The 20,561-nt window shown below is 40.9% G+C and overlaps 1 protein-coding gene across 1 annotated transcript in view; it reads left to right on the forward strand.

Moving 5' to 3' along the window:
- Positions 1-20,561, forward strand: part of LOC126474541 (serine/threonine-protein kinase 33-like) — a 116,102-nt gene that overhangs the window by 78,060 nt on the left and 17,481 nt on the right. The window contains exons 4-5 of the mRNA XM_050102014.1: positions 2,123-2,258; positions 13,891-14,061. Of these exons, the coding sequence (XP_049957971.1) occupies positions 2,123-2,258; positions 13,891-14,061 (307 nt within the window). The remainder of the gene's footprint in view (positions 1-2,122; positions 2,259-13,890; positions 14,062-20,561) is intronic.

A 20,561-nucleotide genomic window follows, 5' to 3' on the forward strand; every position in this document is an offset into this window, starting at 1 on the left:
ACGGCTGCTAAGATTGTCTCCCAAATCGTTTATATAGATAAGGAACAGCAAAGAGCCTGTAACACTACCTTGGGGAACGCCAGAAATCACTTCTGTTTTACTCGATGACTTTCCGTCAGTTACTACGAACTGTGACCTCTCTGACAGGAAATCACAAATCCAGTCACATAACTGAGACGATATTCATAAGCACGCAATTTCACTACGAGTCGCATGTGTGGTACAGTGTCAAAAGCCTTCCGGAAATCCAGAAATACGGAATCGATCTGAAATCCCTTGTCAATATCACTCAACACTTCATGTGAATAAAGAGCTAGTTGTGTTTTATAGGAACGATGTTTTCTAAACCCATGTTGACCGTGTGTCAATAGAGCGTTTTTTTTTTTTCGAGGTAATTCATAATGTTCTAACACAATATATGTCCCAAAATCCTGCTGCATATTGACGTTAACGATATGGGCCTTTAATTTAGTGGATTATTCCTACTACCTTTCTTGAATATTGGTGTGACCTGTGCAACTTTCCAGTCTTTGGGTACGGATCTTTCGTCGAGCGAACGGTTGTATATGATTTTTAAATATGAAGCTAATGCATGAGCATACTCCGAAAGGAACCTAATTGGTATACAGTCTGGACCAGAAGACTTGTTTTTATTACGCCTGATTAGGTATAAAGGCCAGATGCCATCTACAGGGTGTAAAAATTTAAGAGAGGAGCTTCAAAAAGTATCACCCCCCACCATTAGAAATGTGGCCTACCCCATGCATTGGCGTCGAAATACAGAACGCTTTTAGTGCAATATACAGTGTGATGTGTAAACAATAAAACACCCCAGTGTTTACGAAATTTAAAAGCGCATTAAAAATTATCATTAACGCTTTAAACATAGTTCACAGATGACATGTGGTTGGATCTTATGGGCCCTGACATTTGGTTGTGTTCTGGTCATTCTTGATGCGCTGATTGGGCTTTAGAGTTTTGTAATTAGTTAGTATGGACCCAACAGCTTGTGCAACAAACATGGATTTAATGTGAACATTAAATCTCATCGTTCCCCTTTATTCGGAAGGGACTCTATTTCCATTCTACCTCCCTCATCTGCTATGGAACAAGGATTAAAGTCGAACCACTTGAATACAGTACTTTTAGTTAAACTGTTGATAGTCTTTAATATTGAATGAACTATGTGTTTATTATGTTTGAGTTTCTTTGGCGATTATTCAGATAAAATTATTAAAAATTGCATTAATGAAGCTGTAATATGTCTTCCTCTTATTCCTACTACAAATTTTGCGAACTGACCAGATTGATAAAAGGTGAGTATTCTTTTCAACCAATGGCATTAAAAGAATATAATATCAAACAGTAATTACTACACATAATTATTTGCACACACACACACTTCTCTAGTAAATTCTGTAATTCACGCCATAGATAATGAAGATTAGATTAGATTAGTTTTTCGTTTCATAGATCCGTGCTGAGGAGATCCTCGTGGATGTGGAACATGTCAATTACACGCATTCGAATTCAGGAAAAATATTAGTTTAGCCTAATGACCTACCCCAAAATATTATTCCACAGGATATTAAGGAAAGATGTGAGCCAATTATAGCAGTTTTTTTTAGTTTTATATCACCTGTGTCAGGAACATAGAACTTTAAAATGATGATATATTTAGGGTTTACAGGAGTTCTGTGGTATGCCCCTCCCACACAAGATTATCGAGATTTTATCCCAATAATTTAACGTTCTCAAATTTTTGTATGTACGTATCGTCATATTGTATGCATATACTGACTTTTGCTAGTTCTAAATTACATTAAACGAATGTTTTTAATATTTAATGACATTGAATTCACTACAAACCATTTGCTAATGTCCATAAAAATTTCATAAGCGCTCCTTTCTGAAACTTAACTTGCCCCAAAATGTATCTCACTGTTTGAATCATTTGAAAAATTAATAACAGGTAATGAAATTTATGAAAGGAAAACAGTGGCCCTAAGTCGGGACCTTGGCGGCGACGTGCAACATTATACAATGTAGCGCCATTGAATGTATAGAACTTACGCATTGTTTTCCGCATGTAGTGAAAAAGAGGGACATGGTGTGGTTGCAGAAGCTGTACCTGGTGTTCGAACTTTGCTCGAGCACTCTGGCTCAGGAGTTCAGTGAGCGCCGGCAGTTCAGCGAGGCGGACGCCCGCGAGGTGATCCGCAAGCTGGCCAGCGCGGTCGCCTACCTCCACAGAAACGGTGAGCTGGCCGCTGCTTGCCTGTCCCCTACCTTCTCTTTTCTAGTACGCAGTGTGTCCGAGACAGACAGGTACTCTTAGGTCAGTATAGTATGTTGTATGTTGGCGTACTTATGTATGTGCCCAGAGGATCCATATGCCACTATTGTGCCTTACACATAGACCTATGCGTCCCTATGTTATCCTTGACACCTTGCGGAATATATCAGGAGTTGGACTTGTAAAGAAGTCCTCAACACTTATACTCAATTCTCCATTAATCTTGTACAGACGTCGAGTCACATAAGATTTGATTATTCCCTGTAATGAATTGTCTGGCGTGGTAAGGTCTGGGCTTCTTTGTGGTCATTTCATTGGAGCTGCAGCCAATGACTTGGCAATTGTTCACAAAGGAACTCATGCATGTGAATAACAAAGTCTAATGGAGCCCCATCATGCTGTAACAACATGTGATCCATGATTCCCTTGTGTCTGAGCTGAGGTACTAACCAGTGTGTCCAAATGTGAATTTCATTGATGTGCCCTTCAAAAGAATATGGCCTGAAGAGGCGTCATTATGAAATTCCGGCTTATATCATAAAATGAGGCGGGTTGCTTTTCAGTTCTTACACGTAATGGGGATTTTCCTTAAACCAAAAAACCACATTCTTCCGGTGTGGACTGGATACATCGCTCATTCATTGGAAAATAACACTCTCGAGTGAGACTCGGTACTTCAAAATTGTGTTAACAAAGCATGGCAGGCAGCAGGTCAGTGTTATATTATGTCGTTGTCAGGAAGCATCTGTCTAACACCTGTCATACAATACTGACAACAATTTTTCGTCACCTTCACAGCAGGGATACCAATAAAACAGCTATTTACTTCCCTGGTTGTACAAACTTGAGAACGATACGGGGGCCTCTGGGATATACTGTTCCACACAGGGAAATTCAAAATATTTGTCCATTGTTAGTCGATTCAAGCATCCTGGGAAAAAATTCAGACTGCCCATCCAAATTATAGGTGAAACATCGGTCACGTCCATGATTTATTTTAAACACATGAAGTCACTACAGACGCGAATGCATATGGCAACACGTACTGTGTTAGTACAATTACCATATCGAAGTGGTAGACCTTAAGCCAGTTCACACCAAGTGTTACAGTAAATTCAGATAACATCCTTAAATACAACCAAGGTATCGTAGGGGCTATCGTCCATAATGCAGTCCGGTACATAGCTTTGTGAGCGATGAACTCCAGTTAACTTCTCAGGCTATGAAAGCAACTTATAATGGCTTCATGACGCGTTTGGAAAAGCCCTCTGTTTATTTGATGTGCCCTATCCCGTCGTGGCCAGCAATGAACTGCCATCTGGTAAATTATCCTCCATCCCCCCACCCCTACCCCTTGTATGTCACTCTCTGGATAGAAATTGATACTGCTACGTGACACCAGATACCTCCCTACTGGATTTGATATATAAATTAGAGAAGATAAACTTCTTTGTCAAGATCGCTAATAACCTAGCAGTCGGGATGACAGGCATCTTATCCGAATAGCTGTAACGTATCGTGCAGCCACGTCTCGATCCCTGAGTCAACAGATGGGGACGTTTGCAAGACAACAACCATTTGCACGAACAGTTCGCCGACGTTTGCAGCAGCATGCACTATCAGCTCAGAGACCATGGCTGCTGGTACCCTCGACGCTGCATCACAGACAGGAGCGCCTGCGATCGTGTACTCAACGACGAACCTGGGTGCACGAATGGCAAAACGTCATTTTTTCGGATGAATCCAGGTTCTCTTTACAGTATCATGATGGTCGCATCCGTGTTTGGCGACATCGCGGTGAACGTACATTGGAAGCGTGTATTCGTCATCGCCATACTGGCGTATCACCCGGCGTGATGGTATGGGGTGCCATTGGTTACACGTCTCGGTCACCTCTCGTTCGCATTGACGGCTCTTTGAACAGTGGACGTTACATTTCAGATGTGTTACGACCCGTGGCCCTACCCTTCATTCGATCCCTGCGAAACCCTACATTTCAGCAGGATAATGCACGACCGCATGTTGCAGGTCCTGTACGGGCCTTCCTGGATACAGAAAATGTTCGACTGCTGCCCTGGCCAGCACATTCTCCAGATCTCTCACCAATTGGAAACGTCTGGTCAATGGTTCAGAAATGGTTCAAATGGCTCTGAGCACTATGGGACTTAACATCTGTGGTCATCAGTCCCCTAGAACTTAGAACTACTTAAACTTAACTAACCTAAGGACATCACACACATCCATGCCCGAAGCAGGATTCGAACCTGCGACCGTAGCGGTCACTCGGTTCCAGACTGAAGCGCCTAGAACCGCATGGCCACACCGGCCGGCTCTGGTCAATGGTGGCCGAGCAACTGGCTCGTCACAATACGCCAGTCACTACTCTTGATGAACAATGGTTTCGTGTTGAAGCTGCATTGGTAGCTGTACCTGTACACGCCATCCAAGCTCTGTTTGAATCAATGCCCAGGCGTATCAAGGCCGTTATTACGGCCAGAGGTGGTTGTTCTGGGTACTGATTTCTCAGGATCTATGCACCCAAATTGTGTGAAAATGAAATCACATGTCAGTTCTAGCATAATATATTTGTCCAATGAATACCCGTTTATCATCTGCATTTCATCTTGGTGTAGCAATTTTAATGGCCAGTAGTGTAGTTACCAACCTACTTACCAAAACAGCAGTAAGAATACGTAACAGACTAGAAGACTGATGCATCGGATTGTCAAAATTAAAACAACTATATACACAGGTATTCACCACATATATCTGCCTTATGTCACTGACAACAAGGCACACTATTGCAGCCACGGCGCCGCTAGATATAAAGGGTCAGAAGTGACCCTGGCGGTGTCGTCTGAGTCGCTGAGGAGGCAGAGCGGTTCCCTGGTCACCGGTGGCCTGACGCCATCTCGATGACCTCATGACGGCAGTAGGTTCTACATAGTGTCCCCATCTTCCTCATGTATCTCTCAGCCAGGTTACTTGATGGGTTGTATGCTGAAATTCAAATGTGTTTAATCTTTTTTCTTCCAATGAAGAATCTCCAAACATGTGAAATAAATTATGAGCAATTGTCAGAGAGTATAGCCTGAGGCTTTCCTATCTGTGGAATATACTTATCCTCTACAGTTGATACAGTAGCTTCACTAGTTGCTTTCCTTGCTGGGCAAAGTTTGATAAATTTAGAAAATAGATCTACGAAAACTAAATAATGGCTACACCAACCTTTTGAACTGGGTAGTGGCCCATACAGAATGGTTGCCACAAGACTTGCGGGTTTGTCAGGGATGATGTTTTACATAGCTTCTCGACTACTTTGGTTGGTTACAGTTACTCTTTCGCACTTGTCACAACTTGAAATACACTTCCTTACCTGCTTCACCTTATTGAAGAAGTAGATATTCCCTTGTGATACTGCAGAAATTTCTGTGTCCCAAAATGACCATAACTCTCATGTGTATAGCTAAGTAATTTCTCAAATGGCTCTGAGCACTATGGGACTCAACTGCTGAGGTCATTAGTCCCCTAGAACTTAGAACTAGTTAAACCTAACTAACCTCAGGACATCACAAACATCCATGCCCGAGGCAGGATTCGAACCGGCGACCGTAGCGGTCTTGCGGTTCCAGACTGCAGCGCCTTTAACCGCACGGCCACGTCGGCCGGCTTAAGTAATTTCTCAGTGAACTGCTTTGGCCAACGTAGTTCTAACAGTCAGAGTGTTCCTGAGTACGTCTGAACAAAACACCATTATAGATTTTATAAGATTTGGTAATATTTTTCTCGCCTGATTTCCCTAACAGGGTTTTTACTGACATCCAATTTTCATCGTTATTTTGATTTCTCCCCATGTCATTACAAATTGTTTCGTTGATCATCTTGCCCTTCTGCTTCAGGCACCTTTTCATTACCAGTTTTATAAAATACTCAGTCTCCTTCCTTTTCCCTTCAACATACTCCGCCATATGTGGGGTTTCCTCAACAAAAGATAAGTTATTTTCTATATACATGGTGCTTTGTTGTGAAAACTTAGCTTGTGTTTCTGTATATAAGGCTTTCTCCTTCCAGTTCACTATTTCACTGGATTTGTGCAACCAATCTATGCTGAAGACGAAATGTTTTCCGAGGTCAGGGATAATAAGAAACCCATGGTTGAGCATGGATGCACGAATTTCAAATGTTATTAACACTTGATTCTACCAATGTTTCTACCTGTAACCCTTTCAATCTTTACTATAATCACTGGGAATTCAAGATAATTTGAATCTTTCTTCTTACTGAATGTTTCTGCTGTATTCAAAGTTCGACTTCTGGAATTTATTAGGCACCATCCTTCCCATGCTCCAACTTTCTCATTAATGAAAGGATTTCCTACCAACCTATTCCTCTAACGAATCATTTTCTATATCATCGTGATTATAAATATTGGTCACTTTATCAAATAATTTCATACTTAATTAAGAATTGTGGGTATGTACCTCACACTAATCATTTTCAAACAGAGATTTCAAGTTTAACGTTTGTTGATACTGGTCACTTAAATTTTGAAACTTCCTGGCAGATTAAAACTGTGTGCTGGACCGAGACTCGAACTCAGGACCTTTGCCTTTCGTGGGCAAGTGCTTTACCAATTGAGCTACCCGAGTACGACTCACGCCTCGTCCTCACAGTCTTACTTCTGCCAGTACCTCGTGGAAACACTTAAATTTTCTTTAAAATAGTTCAAATATACACCATTATGGTTTTTCCACCCTTCAGGATTCTGTTGTTTAGTTACTGCTGTCGGTTGTTCCAAGATTTTGTACAGTTTTTATTGCATTCTTATCCTTTATAACACTTGATTACAAGCAGTGTAGGTTTTGTTTAGCACACTTATGGTCTTAGGCCCCATTACTACTTGAATCTTGAGCAGGTTTAGGCATTTTCAACTCCCTAGACTTTGCATACCTCATGTTTTCCCTATTGGTCCATAGTACACCAAACAACTCAAAAGGATCTGAGGCCTCATGTTCCTCATCTCAAAACATCCCTTCTCTCTTTAAACTTATAAAATATCTAACATCATCATATTCATCACTTCCAAGTTCAACTCTCTCAACATCATCACTTGCGGGAGTATCAGTTACCTTATTTTCTATTGCACCCTCACCCTTATGCTCAAACAAGTTTGCAAATTCAATGTCCTTGCAATCACTTCCTTCTTAGTTACCCAAATATCCTGACTGAATAACTTGTATTGATCCCCTTCTTCTAAACAAAACTCGTCACTTAATGTTTCACCATTACTTTGGCTTTGTGAACGTTCTTTTCAGCAACTACTCCAAAATTCCTCATCTACAACTTCTTTACATATTTGAAACATATTAACTACTCTGTCTTTTTTTTCTTTTTTAGAACTCTTGAGTTAAGTTCGCATCAGAAACACTGTGCCCTGTGTAATGAAAGCTTTAGTTACCCCTTTCAGGTTCCCTTTCTGCATAATAATTCATGGAATTACTGTATTTAGCTCCACTTCTTCCACAATAGTTGTTATTGTAGTTAATATTACTGTTATAACAGTTATTGTTTCTCCAATAAGGTCCCCCATAACCATACTTTGCCTATCAGTTCTTTTGAATGCCCTGTCCAACCTATCTTCATGGTTTAGGAATAGATCCACTGATTCACCAGCCCATAAGCCAACCCCCGCTGCATCCTTTTCAAGTAGTCATCTTTTGAGTTATTGATCTGCATTAATTCATCAAACGGTTGACTCAAATGTACTAATTTTTTTAACTGGTCCCTGCAAAACTCTTCTGTAGTGCCCTTTTGTTCTCAGCATCTAGGTCCATCCAGAAACCCACTCGTAATTCTAGCCTGCTCAGCTTCAGACCAAAACTTTTACAAAAAACAAAATAAACTCAATAAAGGTTAATCTATGGCAATTAAGTTGGTTTGCCCAGGGTGAAACTTCATCGTCTAAGAATCTTTTCACAAATTTAATGTTGAGGTCATTACTTATTCCATGTATAAAGTTGTCTTCACAATGCTGCTTGAAATCTATTGTTTGAAAATCTTTATTGCTATGAAAAGGCTTATTTGAACAGATAGATTACCCAGCATTGAAGAATATATTGGAACAGGTTCCTTCTTGTGATTACTGCACTTGTTATATTAAATACATTTGTATGAACTGTGATACATTGGTATCAGTTTCTTTCCCAACTTGTTCTGAGACATCTTATTATTAAGTGTATCACTGTTTCCCATGTTTCTCTGCCTACATTTGGTTTTTACAGTACCAATTTTAAATTGCACCTTCTCATTTGCGTCAGTCATTCTCTGTTCAAAAATTGTCAGCCTGGAATCTGAGTTGACAATCTTCTTTTCTACATTTCCTACTCACGCATCTAATTTCTCTACATTGCTGCAAACAGCTGTTGCATGATCACATACCTCCGCCACACACCGTTGGGTGGCTTGCGGTGTATAAATGTAGATGTAGGTGTAGATGTACCTGCTTTTTAACATCATCAATGTGACTGGTTAGCTCAGTAACTATCTCAAACTTAGCCGTTTCAATTGTAGTGTTTTCATCTTCAATTGTTTTTTTTTTTTTCGATTCTGTTGTTCAGTTGAGGTTCTGTTATTATCTTAAGAAATTTTAGTAAGTTCTGAACTAATAAGAACATTTTTGGACAGTAGCATTAATGTTACGATACATTTTTGTTAAAATGCTTTGCAAATTCCCTGTCCATTGTTTTCTCTTTGGCCTAGGTCTCCTTGATTATGATCTGCCTTGTCTAGATTTGACAGGTCAAGTGACACTCTTTCTACATTTTCTTGCAGAAACTGTACCACCTCTTCAATCTGGTTCTTGTTTTGTTTCGTCAAACAGACTCGGCATTTTGAAAAAATTGTTACTCTTTGCAAAATGTCGATACTAAAGTACATTTTAAATTATAATATTTTCCACTATCGCAACACAAACTTGAGAAATAACAGTCGTAAGTGTACTTAACTTAGGTGCCAGTTAACACTTCTGTTTCTGGAGTCTGGCGTCCACCTTTGTTTTTCCGTCCATGGTGGCATCGATCTTTAATTTGCATTTCACATGACAAGTATGTTAGCAGCAGCCATCTTGAATTTTTTGTTGTATCCTATGGCTGTATCTCACTGAAATAAAAACTCTAAATCCCTTTTCTACAACAGAAACGAACCTGTTAAAATATGCGTATTAGAATCCTGGTCGCGGCCCACGTCTAGCTTCGCTTCATTTACCTGTCCTAATACCTTTCGAGTATAACCAAATTCTAGTACTAGTCTTCTACCCTAAAGTATCTAAATTTGGACAAAGTGAAGAAGGAGTAGCTGAATCAACTGTACTTAGCTTTACGATGTTGAAGTTTTGACAATGATCTCCCAGGCTACTGCTTCTTGTTCTTGTACAAGATTGTAAAAGTAGGTTCTGTTAGCAGGTCTCTGTTTGACATTTGCTTTTCAATAAACAGTCTTGGCCATATAGTCATTTTCTACTAGACGTTCTAATTCCAGAATCTGATACACTTTCACAACTGTTTACAATATTCACGTAAATTGGTGATGACAAAGGTTTATAGAGCGACCGTTAACAGCCGTCCGATTCGTAGCATTCCTGACAACCGTAATGACAAAGGTTTATAGAGTGACCGTTGACACCCGTCCGATTCGTAGCATTCCTGACAACCAAGTGCGTCGTCAGCATCGATATGCCAAAGACCTCGTAAAACCTCCAGTTGGAGTTGATATTCTGGTTTTAGATTACGCTCTTTTGAGACAGGTTAATACCATGACAAAAACTAGAAAAATATGAAACATACAGGTTGCAATACAGCTTACAATATCTATTGGTAATTATTTATGGGACTATGATGTTTATATTGTCTTGACACTGGTATTCTCAATTTGACTTGGGCGTGTTATCTACTCTGATTGTCAAACAGGTATTTTACAGTTTTAAGTTACTTCTGTTTTATCTTCTGTATGAGGATTCACAAATAATAAAAGTGATTTTGGCGTGAACAAATTTGTAACTAAAATTTTTTTTTTTGAGTTCAAAATTACTACGAAATTTTCGTATTTCAAATTTGGCTATTTTCTGTTTGAGATAGAACTAACATAACCTACGAAGCATTTCAGTGTCTCTGTTTCCTAAATTTTTAGAAAGACATAAAGTTCGAGAAAGTAATTCAATTAATAATTAATATTATTTCACAATTTGTGTAATTTTCGTCTTCTTCTTTGTTGTTGAAATTTATATGATGTTAACGGTGAGAGATTTGTTTACATGTAATATGAATTTACGTGTTTAAAAATTTATGTTTTCTCCGTAATTGCATAATTGCAAATCTGGTTTGAAGTCTACATTGAAGATAATTTTCGATAAGCTGTAAAATCCTGATTATATTTCTTGTACATAGATCTTACAGAGAATATGTTACTTTTCGAAATATTGTGTGTATGGTTTAAACGGATTAAGTGGTAAGACTTGTATCTCCTGAAGACCGTAAAGTTGAACTAGGAAGCTTTAATGAATCTACCGGTACCATATCTATAATGTTATGACTTGAAGGGGCTGCGAGTATAGAGCTATATTGTACATGGCGTTCGTCTACCCTGAGGAGCCCTGGCAACAAGTGTCATAGCTCAGAATCTCTCATTCCTGGTCTACTCTATGCGATGCTGGGGCCAAATAAGACGTGGTGGCGCTTGGTAGCCCCTCCCATTGTTTTTATCATTTGTTGGTTCAGTGCATGGACCATCGTCTCCACCTCACTGTTGCCTTACAGATGGAACAATGCCAAGGTGACATTTAATGCAATTCCTGTTACGATAGCGACTAAATGTTTTTGATATAAATTATAGACTATTGAATGATAATATGGTACGCGCTAGGTCTTCTATTGATAATGACTCTGCGATAGTAGACATGAGGGAAAGCTATAGAAAATTGGACAGTCCACGAGCACTAACCACGTAGACCAATATGCCATTTTGATACAAAATATTGACCACAAATAATTAATATCGCTACCTCAGTATGGTTTAATGGAAATCTTGGATACTAAGAATGATTTCATTTCACAACGGGGAAAGAAACAGAAGCATGAACAAATGGTACTGTCCTAAGATGAGTGAACAGTTGCCAGAGACTCGCCTTATAGGCACATCACATGCAATGAGGACGTGCAATCTCCCACTGCAAGCCTAACTTCTACTCACGAAAGAAAAGCGAGAAACATTAGATGTCTGTAACAAGGCGGAAACAGAAACAGAATGATTAAAGCTTTGTGTTAACATTAATTTATCCATTTTACTAATTGTTCAGCTGGTTGCTATATTTCTGAAAATAAAGCCTTGTCTCCCATGGAATAGGACACGCTAACTCATGACTCTGACTGTGCAAGACTATAAGCCGCTTCACTGTAGCTTCCAAGTATCGCATAGAGAAATACCTTCACTTTACCAGCCAGCAGTCGATATCATGTGTACAGAAAACCTTGCAACATCTTAGCGCCACAGAATTCGCCTAAAATGAATATGAAACGCGACTATTTAATGAACGAATTCCAGCTTCTGTGTAGAAAAGCTAAAACAATCTGTCCGAAAATAGTGGTGGTACACACGTCCGCTTTGCAAAGGCGGAACTGCGAGATCCAGAATGGTAAATGCTTTTTACCGCATTGCACCAAGCTTCGCCTGGTAGTGGGCTCTATAAAATTTGTTTATAGAGCAAAGTGGAAGAGCTTTTGGCCCAATAGGGCACTGATCATCTCCTCGTTAACTGGTGGTCACAAAGCTCAACGAATTTATGTCTTTGCAGTTGAACTGAAGCCCAATGAGAGTCATAAAAGACCTGTATTGATACATACTGAATAGCGGGTCTATCCACCTACAGACGTTGAACTGTTGAATCATGTAAGGTCACGCTGTCGCCAATCCACTTAGTCTGAATACCGCAGTGCTTTACTAGACGTGGCCCTGTTGGAGGTGGTATGTCGTTGCCTTCCTGAATTACGTAGTTACACGGGGAACTTCAGTCTAAAGTGGACTCCCAACGGCGCTGATACTCGGCAGTTTTCACTGCCTAACTGTTTTGCCATTTGGAAATACAGGGTTTAACTGGTATAACTGCAGTTTTTTTATATGTCAAACCTTAGTTCGCACATACATCAGTGCGATTGTTGTTTTTTCTCTGCGTCGAACAGTCTTTCCACAAATACGTCACAAATCTTACGACCTGATGTTTTCTACGTGGTCGTACTGCACTAATAAGTGGACTACGCCTGTCAGCATAGAGCATTCACGTGTTCAAACTTTAGCAACTTCAGAAAGCTGCTGTTGTCACATGTACTTGGAGGTACTAACCAACCTAAATACATATGACTTGTAATAGCTATAATTATTAGTCTACAAACAACGTAAATACTGATTTAATATTCTTCATTACATCGTTACATCGTTCTTAGTCAACAGTAGCAATATCTGCACTTATGTCCATTACGCCCTGTATATTTGGAAAATAAAGTTGAAACACAAAACAAGGTTTTAGATGTCATGCTGTTAAGAATCAGAAGGGTGACTATAGTATTGTTAGTAAAAAAATTAAACAGCTGACATTTGTACAAGAATATTGCTACCCAATGATTCAAACTGCTGACTATTTACAACGAACTTAGTTTTCATTTGCAAGTTTTAATAAAATTTGATCAGTAACAGTGAATAATTGTGTCCTGAACCGCCAGTGTATCCCATTCGTAAACCTAAGAAACAATGCAACGATTTATGAGATTATGCGTTTGGCACTTGACAGCTGGAAAGTTCTTGGTAAACAGTAGAAAAATTTAATCGTAATTAATATTTGTGTTTCTCACAGAGAAGGAAGTCGGTGTTCAATATTATTTTGTTTTTAACTGGGCTCCACAGTTGTAATACTTCCAGTGCTTCAGCTTCAGGTGTCTCCTTTGCATTTCGGTTCACAAAGTGGAGCAATCTGAGGTACATTTGCTTGATGAATCTAACTTGAGCACTTTTCTTATGACAGATAGAACTGACGTGAAATATTTTCAGAGAACTTCAAAACATTTCGCCATTGTTTTGTATTCCTATTTGCACTATCATCCTATTGATTTGTAAATAGAATATAACCCAGAATATGTTGATTCAGATTTTTTTTATAATAATAATGATGGTTGTGCTGTTCAGAGTGTTCGGCTGTGTACCAAGTCATTCATAAGTTGTGTAATGTAATCATTATGTTTCCCTGAGACTTTAATTAAATATATGCATTGCCTGTGTTCTAATAAAATACCTTAACACAATGAATTAAGCAATGCATGATAATGTTTGTCAAGGTTTTGATTTTGTTATACTTATCTCGTGTCGTTGTCGATTAAGAATTCGATGCCAAGAAGGGAATAAAAGTAAATCACCTAACGTAGTTAGCTTTGTTAAAGCTTCTTTTAGTGTTTAACCCAATATCTTCGTTCTCTGAAAGGCCATTTTCATAGCTTTGCCATAAATTGGCGGAGAAGCATGCTATGATGTTTCTTTCAGCCCACGGAAATTCGCAGGCATCGTGCACAGGGACCTGAAGCTGGAGAATATCCTGCTGACAACGAACCCGGCCGACCCGGAGGACAAACTCTACATCAAGGTGACTGACTTCGGGCAGAGCGTCGTCCGAAGCGGAGTCGCCCACGACCAGATGCTGCACGAGCGCTGCGGCACCATGGCCTACATGGGCAAGTACACCCTCCCTGGCTCTCTCTACACTGTACAGACTATCAGAATAAATACCGCGTACAGATGTCGAAGCAACTTGTGTGGACGTAGACAACACTCTAGGTGACAAAAGTCGTGGGGTACCTCCCAATATCAAGTCGGACCCTCTTGGGTCGGCAGAAACTCGGCTTGGCATGACCTCAACATTTCGTTGGAAGTCCCTTGCAGATATATTGATATATTGAGCCATGTTGCCTCTATAGCCGACCATAAGAACGGAAGTGTTGCTTGCGCAGGAATCTGTGCACCAACTGACCCCTCGATTAGGTCCCATAAACGTTCGATGGAATTCATGTCGTGCTATCTGGGTGACCAAATCATTCACTCGAGTTATCCAGGATGTTCTGCAAACCAGTCGCGAACAATTGTGGCCCAGTGTCGTGGCGCATTGTCATCCATAAAAAAGTCCATTGTTGTTTGGGGAAATGAAGTCCATGAATGGCTGTAAATGATCTCCAAGTTACCGAACATAACTATTCCAATCAATGACTGAATTAGTTAGACCAGAGATCCAGTCCATTCCATTTAAACACAGCCCTCACCTTTATGTATCACCACCAGCTTGCACAGTGCCTTGTTGACAGCTTGGGTAGATGGCTTCATGGCGTCTACCCACTCTCGAATCCTACCACCATCTCTTAGCAACTGGAATCGGGAGTCATCTGACAGGGCCACGGTTTTCCAGTCGTCTAGTTTCCAACCGACATAGCCACGAGCCCAAGTGAGGTGCTACAGCCGATATCGTGTCGTTAGCAAAGGCACTCGAGTGGGTCGCTGCTGCCACAGACTATTAATGATAAATGTGCCACACTGTTCTAATGGGTACGTTCGACGAATATGTCACATTGTTTTCTGTGATATTTCACGCATTTCGTGAAAGTCAGTACCGCCATTGGACTGTTTTTTATTTGCAGTGTTGCGTTTACACGATCGTGATTTCGGCTTTACAATGCCATTATCAAGTATTTTGAATATTGACCCTTAGACAATGTGTCTAATAGTGTATTTTGAATATGACAGTATGCCATCTTAGGCACTGTATAACATTAAAACACTTGATAATGGCATTGTAAAGCCGAAATCGTGATCGTGTAAATGTAACACTGCAAATAAAAAACAGTCCAATGGCGGTACTGACTTTAAAGAAATATATTATGAAAAAAATATTATATTCACGCATTGTTGATCGTTTGTTACCACTGTCAGCTCTACGGAAACGCTTTCAGTCGTTAAGTGACGGGAATCTGCCATTGCATTGTCCGTTGTGAGACGTGAGACGCAATGCCTGAAATTAGACGCTGTGGATCTAGGGATGTCGAATTCCCTACTGATTTCTGAAATGGAAGGTCCCATGCGTCTAGCTCCAACTACTATCCCGCGTTCAAGGTCTGTTAAGTCCCGTCTTGCGGCCTTAATCACGTCGGAAACCTTTTCACATGAATCACCTGACTACAGATATCAGTTTCGCCAATGCACTGCCCTTTTACATCTTCGGTACGCTATACTCCCGGCATTTGTGTATGTGCATGTCGTTATCCCATGATTTCTGTCACAACTCGGTTTAGGACATTCATTCTACTGAGTTAGATCATGAGTCATTTGCTCTTACCTAATTGGAAGAAGACAAAAAAAGACAATGGATAAACAACAGATAATTTACATTTCAGTAAAACTTTGACATGTTCGATTTCTACATAGCATCTATAATAACTGGAAAATTGGGGCTCTCTGCTATTGGACAGAAGTGGAAAAAATTGTAATAGAGTGAGAAACATCAGGTCGTCTTCAAGGTGCTGCGTTAGGTTCGCTGCCACTTTTCCTGTAACTAAATGTCTTAGTTTCATTGTTATTAATGTAGTACACACTGATGAGCAAAATAATTATGATCGTCAACTTAATAGCTTGTTGTGCCATGTCTATAACGCAGTGTATCATCTATTCTACAGTTAGTTTGTAGATTTGAGGAGCTACGTCGCACCAGGCGTCTAAGCACGAATCATGTAACTCCCGTAATCGATAGCAGCCCAGGTGGAAACCACCGGATTCACATCAGGCGAATTTGATGACTTAGACATTAACGTGATTTCGCTATCTTACTCCTCGAACCACTGTAGCACGATTCTGACTTTGCTACTGAGAGACGAAATTATCATCAGGGAAGACATCAGACATGAAGGGATGCGGGCGGTCCGCAGCTTACACGGTGTCTTCGATTGCATCTACAGGTCCCGTGCAAATGAAATGGAAATGAGCGTATGGCATTGTTGACCGGGAGACCCCATCCGGGGAAGTCCGGTCGCCAAGTGGAAATCTTATTCCAGTCGACGCCACATTCGACGACTTGCGTGCCGATGATGAGGACAACACAACACCCAATCCAAAAGCGGAGAAAATCTTCAACCCGGCCGGAAATCGAACCCTGCGTAGGAGACAAACACATTACCACCCAGCTAAGCAGACGGACTACACGTCCCATGCAAGCGCAGGTGAGAGTTTATCATAGCATAATACAGATAACACCAGCCTGCGTTCGTGGCGCTGAGCACGTGTCGAGCAGCGGCTCGCCTGGACGACGGCATTTGTGGGGACGACCTTCAGCCTGGTGCAGTAAAAACGTGATTCAGCCGACACGTTTCCAGTGATGCACGGTCCAATCTCGATCGTTCCGAGCCCACTGCAATCGTAACTGAGATGTCGTCGGGTCAGCATGTGAACATGCAAGGGTCGTTTGCTGCGGAGCCCCTTGTTCAACAATGTGTGCTGAAGCGTGTGCTCTAAAACTCATGTCAGTCTACCGGTATTGGTGCTCTTTCGCCATAGGTGCCACAGATCGCCATCTATCTTACTTTTCAAAGCAGACAAGCCTCCAATGCTCATGCTCTGTGAAGAGACGTTCACATTGCTCACGTCTATTGTATCGTCTCCATACACCTTTAGCATGCGTCGATGGATTTCAGTCGGCGCAGTTTCTTCACCACTGAGGAATTCAGTCACACACCGCTGTTTTATAGGCTCGTCCATATCCGACTCCATTTTGGAACACTCCTCTGCTGGCGCCAGCTACCTCTGAACAACGGAACCAGCTGCAAATGAAAGAGGAAGGTTCAAGGATTAGCACTACACCAACGACATCTGGCGCGGACATCCAAAGTCGCCACAAAAAAATATAAAAAAATAAAAAAAAAGAGAGAGAGAGAGAGAGAGAGAGAGGAGGCATTACTTTGGAACGACCTTCGTATTTTTAAATAAATAAAAGTATTATCTTCGCAATAAAATTCAAATTGTGAGCTACATCCTTAATTTTTGTATATGAATTAGCGAATTTACTCATGGCACTTCTGTTGCCTACGCTTGTGGTCACTTTCAGAAATGAATGAAACCAGTGGCGTATTTAAGTTTATGAAATAATGAAAAGTTTTATTAATCCTTTTGTATCTACAACTGGCTGATAAATCTTACACAAAAATGATAAACACTGGATTGGAAGCTATACAAATTCTCCCCTGAAATAATCTGACTCTGTTTACATGAATCCACTGTGAGGCCCAGCTGCATTCAAATGGAATCTACTACGAGCAAGGACACCACAAGCGATGTTTCACGCGAGAACGAGGAGCTGTGAATACAATTTAACAGCCTTACGCCAGTTTAGCAGTATTTTATCCATTCACCTTGATTCAGGCGGCAGTAGAAAACAGCACGCTCAGGGCGAGGAGCGGGCCGCTACGGCAGCTATAATATTCTGATGCATCTACGAAAATTTGCAAACTACCCGTCTGGCGTTCTGATTATCAGGACGCGGAATACTTCCCTGCAGAGTCCTGAACTCCCGGCAGGTTCCAGTGTGAGGTGCACCCGTTCCCTGGTCTGGCCAAACCAATTAGCCTCACAGGCACGAAGGCGCGTGCTGGAATTGTCAAACGTCATACGGCCGACTCAGGATGAATTAGTTCATCCTTGTGACACAAGATACGTCTGAGATGATGTGCAGTTCCTCTGTCGGTACAGTTGGAATTTGCCGCTGGCTCATAGTGCACCACAAGATACAGACCACAAGCCTCACCCACTAAGGAAAGGCCTGAAGTTCTCCACCAGCGGAGGACCAGAATTAGCAAATACGAAACCGCCCCCACAATGCACAAACCATTCGAACTATCCTCTACTCATTGAATCTACCCTCTTGACTGTTCTGTTGGCCTGGTAGCCAATCCAGACACAGCACGAGGGTTCCCACGCTGGGGGAGCAAGCCTTCGCTTTGCATATCCTGAGAGGAGCCAATCAGCAACTCCAAATCTCTCTTGTCTGAAAAAAAAAAAGATTTTAGACTAGGGAGGCGTCGTTCTCACGGTAAGCAAGGTCATGTTTTGGCAGACATTGGAAGCGGTGTATCAATTGTGGAGGAGAGTATTTCGAAGGAAACCATGCACAATAAGTAAAAGGTAAGCTCAGAAAAGTTTTTTGAACAAAGTTCCGGAAGTTTTTGAACAGACCTCGTATGTTACAGGACTAGCATACACCACACACAGTACCCTATAGAACATAATCAAAGATATCTAAGATGGTGAAACAGCTGACTATGGACCTGGTCTTCTTCTAGCAGTCTATCAATTTGGATATGTGGCGTCCAGGTGGTACCAAACATTTGCATCTGAGCTGGAGCTCCGTCATTTTGCAGCCACGTTATTTGACGGACCCATAGTGGTAGAGTGGTTGGCATTATACTCGACCCAGTCACAAACTTTGTGAGCCCACATGTTCCCATTGACTGGTACTGGTTACTACTAATGACTTGTGCACGCCGATTTTTGTCTGCCGAAATATAATTGTTGAGCAAATTCAAAATGTTTCTCGAGTAAAGTTGCATTCGTTGGTAAATACTCCAAAAATCCACTGTTGTGGCTAGAGTTGATAGCACAGTAAATACCACTGCTGAACTCTGTGCGTACACTACTACTGCCTGGACCTTCTGCAGATGGTATGGATATACTCGTGTTAATAGGAAAAACTTTTCATTCCTTATCATGACATGTGCTCTCTTTTGCCTCCCTAGGCGAAAACACTTAAAAAAAATTCTTCATCAAAGTGTCTAAAAATGCCCTCCTCAAACGCAACTGCTCGAATCGAGCGTGGCTGGCTTCCATCAATTTTTGATATCTGGAACACGAAAGAATTGACTGTTTTGAGAAAGCCATGCACACATACGAGGGCGTGCTGAAAACTGGTACCACCGAATTTTTTATTCTGTCCTCAATATCGATTGTGATATTATATGTCATGCATATCACTCGTTCGACTTTCCCGCTTTGCTGACGCAAGTTATGGTACACCCCCTTGTCAGTAGAGGGCTCCGCAATAGCTTGTAACATGGTGGTGTGCAACATAACTGTATCGGTGCACGAGAAGCAGCGTACTGTAATCGAGATTCGAATTCAAAGAATTCGTCCACACATCGAGCACCTGCCCTTCAGCACGACAATGCCAGACCACACACTAGCGCTGCGACATCTGCAACAGTGAGACGCCTTTCGTTCACTATCATCGATCATGGTGCATACAGTCCCGACCTGGCGCTGTGCGAATTTCATCTGTTTGCAGAACTTAAAAGAACACCTTGATGTCGCCTTGATACTGGTGAAGCGGTGTAAGCAGAGATGAAGTTGTGGCTCCGTCAAAAAAGTCAAACATTCTATAATGTCAGATCAACAAACTGGCCTCTCGTCGAGAGAAATGTGTTCGTTGCTAGAGCGACTATGTTGAGAAATTAATGTGTAGATGTGAAGGATAAAAATGTAAAATGACTACTATGTTGGTTTAGTTTAAAAATCGATAAGGTTTTTCACATAAAAATTTGGGGAAATTATTTTTCAGCGTGCGCTCGTGCAGATCATTGCTCAGTATCACACAATAACTTTTAACACTCACAAATAAGACACTCTAGTGTGCTGTATATGCTACTTTTCTGGAAACACAGCAGACGCAAAATAGTGAACTTGCGGTCATTCCAAACTTCTTCAATTTTTCGATTGATTGGACGTATTTCTGTGAGTATTTTCATTTCAGGCACCACAGCTACAAATTAATTGGAGGGCTACTTCATTTTCCACCTTGCTTCTATTTACACAGCCATTAGTTACTTTCGGCTTTTTACTATTTTCAAGGGCGTACTCCTATATCCTTACCAACATAGGGGAGAACAACAACCTATATTCGTCAACGCTTTAAAATAGTTACTGCCTTAGTGGCATATGTACGTAAACATAAAACTTACTTCACTACTCGCACAGAATATCGTCCTACCCGGGTTCATTCGACGCTACTCGGTTTATACTAAACAGCTGTTAAAAGGCATATCGACAAACAGTAACGATTTCCAAGCTGATCGCACCTATTGATATATGCTGTTAACATGGTGCAGCAGTATTATATACCTTTTGTAATGTGTTTCAAAATTATTATAGT

Source organism: Schistocerca serialis, chromosome 4, assembly GCF_023864345.2.
Source record: "Schistocerca serialis cubense isolate TAMUIC-IGC-003099 chromosome 4, iqSchSeri2.2, whole genome shotgun sequence".
In the NCBI taxonomy this organism is placed as follows: domain Eukaryota; kingdom Metazoa; phylum Arthropoda; class Insecta; order Orthoptera; family Acrididae; genus Schistocerca; species Schistocerca serialis.